General features: G+C 33.7%; 1 protein-coding gene across 1 annotated transcript; it reads right to left on the bottom strand.

The window, feature by feature from the left end:
* Positions 1-3,886: 3,886 nt before the first annotated feature.
* On the bottom strand, positions 3,887-5,507 carry LOC100854823 (trans-resveratrol di-O-methyltransferase-like). The gene is made up of 2 exons (XM_003633201.4): positions 4,727-5,507; positions 3,887-4,344 (listed from the first exon to the last, which is right to left on the bottom strand). Exons 1-2 carry the CDS (start codon positions 5,495-5,497, stop codon positions 4,042-4,044), a joined length of 1,074 nt encoding a protein of 357 aa, XP_003633249.1. The 5' UTR covers positions 5,498-5,507; the 3' UTR covers positions 3,887-4,041.
* Positions 5,508-6,940: the final 1,433 nt, after the last annotated feature.

The following is a 6,940-nucleotide window of genomic DNA, read 5'->3' as shown; positions in this document are numbered from 1 at the left end:
TAAAACAAACACAAAAAAAAAAAAAAAAAAAAAAACAACGAAAACGTTAGCACCCACCAACCATGAATATCACAAAAACCCAAAAACCTGAGTAATTTCGAATCTATAAATCACCATTTCAGAAGCACTTATTTCACTCTCAGAAGAAATACATCATCCCCAAAAAGTGTTCCCTTTTGGTAATCCACTGCATAACCCAATCCAAAAACACAATCCAATAAATGGGTTTCATTAAAAATGCATTGTTTCCCAATACCCAAAAACAGTTTGGGGAAAAAAAATTCCTTTTTTGGCAAACCAATTCAAAATATGTTTTTCTCAATTCTAAACCACAACAAAAACAAATGGGTTTTTTAGCAAAACAATTCCCAACCCATATTCTTGCCTTCATTTTATATCAAAACAACATATTTTCGAGAATTTGCCAATCCAAATAAAATAGTAAAAGCTCAGAAAACGCATGGAATTGAAAAAAAATGATGATGATTTATTACGAACAGATTTAAAAATTTAGTACCAACTCCTAAATGCCAACATTTGAGCCACACCTAGTTCATAAAAAACCCACACAAACAACATATTTACGTGAATGTAAATGCGAATGCAAAACAAGGAAGGAATGGGTTACCTCGAGACAGAAAATCTGAGATGAAACAAATGGGATTAAGCCCTTCTCAACTGAAATGATAGAACTTTTTTAACACTCTACACTGTTCTCTGCTTCGCCTCGGTAACAAAGTGAAAACATATGAGAGGAACAGGTAAGGAATGAGAGAGAGGGAAGAAAGAACCGTCGACTACACCGTTTTTCTGGAAAGCTCAAATCACCTCGATGACGAAGTGAAGACAGATGAGATGAATGGGTATGGAATGAGAGAGAAGGAAGAAAGAACCGTCGGCAAGGGTCTTGAAGCGTCGGCTACACCGTTTTTCTGGGAAACTCAAATCGCCTTGGTGACGGAGTGAAGACAACTGAGAGGAATGGGTATCAAATGAGAAAGAGGGAAGAAAGAACCGTCGACTAGGGTGTTTTTGTGGGAAGCTCAACATTTGATTTTGGAGTTTTCAACCGGTTCAGTTTCAGCCCGTGCTGACGTGCCCTTCAGTTGTTGCTGACCTGGATACTAAGAGGGGCAATCTTGGTAGAAAAAAGACAATCGGCTCAGAGTGCATGAAACTCATATAAGTTTCCATATTGAAAGATATTTTTCATATTCCATAAACCTGGGTTCCAAAAACCATATATTTAACAAATTGGTCCATCAAAAGACAACTTTCCCTTGAATAATTCCTCAGCATGGGGATCGAGAAATCGAAGAGATAATTGAAATGATTGGGAGTGGATTGTTTTGTGTTCTTAGTGCACTTATAGTAGTGCCCGTTACTCGATGCCCTCATGGTGGGCCCGCAAGATGATTGCTTCTGTTGGTCTTCCCTTGCATTTGATATACACCTCTTGTCTCTACAGTTCCTACTATTCCTGCCTGTACATTACACTCATTGGAAATATATATATATATATATATAAAGTTGGTATTTTTAATCCATGACAATCATGACTCTTACTTTTGTTGAACGAGAGGAGAAGGAGATATCGGTTCCCCTCACAGATTTGGCCGACGGCCATCAACCTTGTAGGCTAGCCTACATCCGATTAAGATTTCATTCCTACATGTGCACCTTCACAGTTGCCAAAAGATCATAGTTGGATTCGATTACCCTTTCAATAGTCTCATTATGATGTGATTAGAGATGCGTATCAGATTTAGTACATTTGAGCTATATTATTCCTCCTTTATTCCCTACTAAAACATATTTGATTCAAGTACCAAACATTAAGCCTATGCTTGGTTTTCGAAAAGTACTAACCAAAGAAAAAATAATGACAAAAAAAATGATTTTCTCATATTTGGTTTCACCATGAAAAATACAAAATAAAATAAAATATAATTAAAATTTGTAAAAAAATTTATATATTTTAAAATTATTTAGAGGGGTGCTACCTCTTTGAGGTACATTCCCAATAAGTAATTTGATCATTGAACCCAAACTCGAGTTTTCGGTTTACAGCTTTTCTAAAAAAATGGGAGTCATTTATTTTTATTTTTTTGTTTTTACTTGATTTCCTTTTCAAAAATAAATAAAAGTAAGTGGTGACTCCAAGTTTTTATAAATGTACAATTTTTCAACTTAATCAAAAGTGAGTCTCCCCAATCGAGTGGGGAGCGCATGATAAAAATGTGGGTCCATAGGGATCGTTTCGTATAGACAGGCTTGCCCGTGCATAACCCTCCCAAAATTGTATTTCTCCTAATTTCTAAGCCTCATTCACTACAACTTTTTATTTTTCTTTTTTCTTTTTTCTTTTTCAAATGCAGGTCGCTCTTCCTCCTTTATTCCCTACTAAAACATATTTGATTCAAGTACCAAACATTAAGCCGATGTTTGGTTTTCGAAAAGTACTAACAAAAGAAAAAATAATGGCAAAGAAAATGATTTTCTCATGTTTGGTTTCACCATGAATAATACAAAAGAAAATAAAATATAATTGAAATTTGTAAAAATTTATATATTTTTAAATTATTTAATCTTTATATAATAGTGAGAAGTAAGTAAAATGAGTTTGAAGAAACATATAAAAATAATTTATTGAATTTAAATTTATTTTTTTATTTTTTCACTTTCCTTCCACTTTTCCTTTCTTCTCTCCTTCACATTTTCCCTCAAGTTTTCTAGAACCAAACGTGGCCTAAACTTTCCTTCTATTTAGTATTCCAACAATTTGCAACTCCATTAAAATATATGACTTCAAAAAAATTCTTACAAATGGGAACCCACAAAATTAGGGTTTGTATTTTCTCAACAACAATCTCCACACAATAAATTTCTTCATTGATCCATAGATATCTTAATAATATATTCAAGGAAATCAGGAAAATATATACATTTATTAACAATTTCTCATGCCTATTATGTACGTACTCTACAATATACAAACGATGGATTTCAATCCCAAAATACATACAAAATTATTTACGTTACACTTTTGTCTCAATATAAATGGTTGGAAGAGAAGGACTTTTTTTACTTTGAAGGCTTTTCCATTCTTCATCACCCTTCGCATCCTTGTCTTTAAATCACCTTTACGGTTTAGTTAATCCTCATTTTCATTTTTTTTTTTTACTAAGACAAAATAAGTCCTTTAAATAAAAAGTGTAATAAACTTTCAGCCTTTAAAAGTCTCATTTTCATAATTGATTTGGAGAGGTTTTCTTTTGAAAAGAAAATTTCAACCTTTTCTATCTCTTAATAATATTGTTTAAAAAAATAAAATTGATTGGACAAAAAATTATTAAGAAAAATGATTTTTCATATTTGGTCTCCATATAAAAAATTAAATATAATTAAAATTAATTAAAAATTATATATTTTTAAATTATTTAATCTTTATGTAGCAGTAGAAAAATAAATTAAATGAGTTTAAAGTAATATATAAAATAATTTAATAATTTAAAATTTATTTTTATTTTATTTTATTTATTTTTTATTTTTCCTTTTTATTTTATTTTCATTGTATTTTTCACATTTTTCGAGAACCAAACACGTATTTCAATCTACAACCATTTCATGAGCCAACTTTGTTTGAACTTACAGATGGGTTTAATAAAGTGGAAAGGTAATTTTTTTTTCCCTTTCTTTTTTTTTTTTTTTTTTGATAAATTGAGGGAAAAACATAAAGAATGAGATTCAAATAACAAGTAATTTTTCTAAAATTTTAAACCTGTAGAATTTAGGCACACAATCATGCACCCTAATACTACTCCCATGAACCACCAAATTTAATATTACAGAAAATAATAATTCATTACTCCAAAACAAACACATAGATTATATGAAGAAATTCATTATTATTATTGAAATTCATAGAACACGGATGAACAGTACTTCTGCCCAATCAAACAGAACAAGAACCATCTTAATCATAGCAGACTTTGAGAATTAAATACGCATAAATGTGCCATACTATAAAGAAATAGAGCATCAAGGATAGACCTCAATGAGGGACCTCAAACCCAAAATGGGAGTTATCTTGTAGTGACTGAAACCAGCATCCAAGAAAAGCTTCTCCCATTCGTTCTCGTCCCTCTCTCTACCCGCGGCGAAAATCATCATCGTCATATCAAAGAACAGCTGTGTTTCTATGGACTTGTAGTCTCCTTGATTCTTCATCATGATCATGTCTATGATAATCACCTTTCCTCCGTTTTCCTTGCTCGGAATTGCTTCCCTGCATCTCTTTAGTATCTTCACGCATTCTTCATCGCTCCAGTCGTGCAGTATCCACTAGTCATTTGAATTCCAGTTAGACATGGAAGTATATATATATCATTTCCTAGGAGTTTTATCCACTTAAATACATTTTAATTAGGTTCCGATGGAGAAAGCTTCACCAGAAATCCAATTCAATTCATGTCCATGGATAAAAACTAACTATGAAAGAGCCACATGATGAATTCGACACTTAATATTTTGTAATCGGTGTGACCTTATTTCAGTTAGCTTTTCCAGCCGAACCCCTATAAAATATAACTTGTAGCATATTTGAACCCGGACTGACTGACAACGTAGAATGAATTTTTCTTTTTTGAACATTTTTTAAAAATCTTTCTTATTCTTTGTGATCCGGACAACGTTATGTAACTGACAAGAGAAACTTGGGGTATACCTTGAGTAAAATTGCATCTGCAGGAGGAATTGCCTCAAAGATATCACCTGCAAAGTAGTTCAAGTTCTTGCTCCCTTGCAAGCCAGCAACCACGTGGGGGAGATCTAACACGGTGCAGTTCAAATGTGGGAAAGCGTTAGCAATGGCCTTGGCCACTTGTCCGGTGCCACCCCCTACATCAACTAATGAGTTCAGCCCCTCAAATACGCCCTTGCCCTCCTTAAGCAGCACGCTGGTGACTAAGCGAGCATCGCTAGCCATGGCTTCATTGAAGAAATTGTTGAGCTGAGGTTCATGGCCGGCATAATCCCAAAATGGCCGCTCATGAGCAGTGTGGAACGGAGTAGGATCATCATTTTGAAACCAAGCACTCAGATAATGCCATGGTTTAGTTAAAATTGGGTCGAGCATGGCAAGCAACAAGGGCCTTATGCTCAAGGAGTCATCCATTAGAAGGAGCCTAGAGGCATCTGTAAGCACATACCCCTCTTCTTCCTCACCTTGTTGGACTCTTTGCGCAGCAAGGAAGCCAGAATGAACAAGAATGCGCATGAGACGGTACACGCACTGACTCCTTTTAGGGTGGACTGGGAGCTTAGCAACCAGCTCAGGAAGAGTCATGGGCTTGCCATGGTTGTGGATGATGTCTGGGATGCCTAGTTGAATGGCACATTTTAGTGACACGGACTTTATGAAGTTTAATATATGGTTCCAGACATGAGCTTGAGCATGAAGCAGCTCAGCTGATATCTCACCGTTTGCGAAGTCCATGTATCTCACACCAATCTCTTAACGCTGAATTTTACGTATTCCAACCTTGAACCTCGACCTCTTTATATAGCCAAGGCACGTAATTTTCCAAACGCCATTGAAAGAGAAACGTTGCGTTCTGTGTATAAGAGTGGGTCCTAACATTAAAATCATTATACACGTGTTTGATTAGTGAATGGGCAGAGAGAGTGAAAGACAACCGTGGTGTACTTTTGTGTGCAGATGCCGCAGATGACCCAGAGTGACATCGTACTGTTGTTGAACTGACCGGGCCGCCGATTTGGACCCGTTGTATACAAAGCTCTTTTATTTGCTTTACATGTGGGATTCGTGGGAGGGAGGAGTGGGAAACCAACCTCCAGTTCAAGAGGCAAGGACAACACCACACTGCTACTCCTGCTTTTTTGCCAATCTTCACACAACAACAAATTATATAGCAATAATATTTTCAAATTTTTAACATGAGTTGATTTAAAACAAATTAAAGTTTTTTGTGAAACATGAGTTGATTTAAAAGGCTAATAATGGTACAATGATAGTCACATATCTACGTTGACTTCACTGAGATAATAATTGACAATAAAAACACATTAATCATGCTAATTGTATAAGACCCTGCTAATCATATTGGGTTTGTTAGAAGATGCATGTAAAAATATAATACATCACAACATGATCTAATTTCATTTTTAGCAATTACATACAAATATTTATTTATTTTTGTTACTATAATATTTTTCTTGACAATTATATTGAGAAATAAAGTAATTTCAACTTTGTGAAGTCAATATAATAAATATAATTTAATTATAAAAATGGAATAATATTTTGTAAAATTATTATATTATTATATTATAAATATAATGAACCCCCACGTCCCACTACATCCCCACCACACCCTGTTTTAATCTAGGAATTTATACATTCCTCTTTGGCAATTGGCTTGGCTGACATCATTCAAAATTGTCTCAATGAAACCAAGAATATTTAAAACGTTAGGAACATCTACCTATTTAATTATGATTTATGTAAAACGTGTGAACCTTTCTCTAGAAGATGTGGAATGGGTTTAAGTACAAAATTTTCATTTAAAACGTTTAGGTTGTATTTAATTATTTTTATTGGTTCAAATTTAATAGGCTTTGTGTGGACCTGCATTTTTCACGTATGTTCCCACTTGAACGGTGAAACTCGTTTTTTTATTGTGAAAAAAATGATTTTCTTAAAAAGACTAGGAGTCGTCGTTTATTCTAGTTTTTTTTTAAAAGGAAAATAAAAAATAAAAAAAAACTTTGTGTGACTTCTTATTTAAAAAAGACATGTTTGTAAAAATTGAATTTAAATCATCGTACTTATTGAGAAGAGATGGTGATAAATCGTAATATTACTCTAAACTCATATACTTACGGTCTCTATTAAACGAATTAAATAAATTATGACAAT

This window comes from Vitis vinifera, chromosome 12 (assembly GCF_030704535.1).
Source record: "Vitis vinifera cultivar Pinot Noir 40024 chromosome 12, ASM3070453v1".
In the NCBI taxonomy this organism is placed as follows: domain Eukaryota; kingdom Viridiplantae; phylum Streptophyta; class Magnoliopsida; order Vitales; family Vitaceae; genus Vitis; species Vitis vinifera.
Note: the sequence above shows the minus strand (reverse complement) of the source record. Positions and strands in the feature narration are given on the sequence as shown.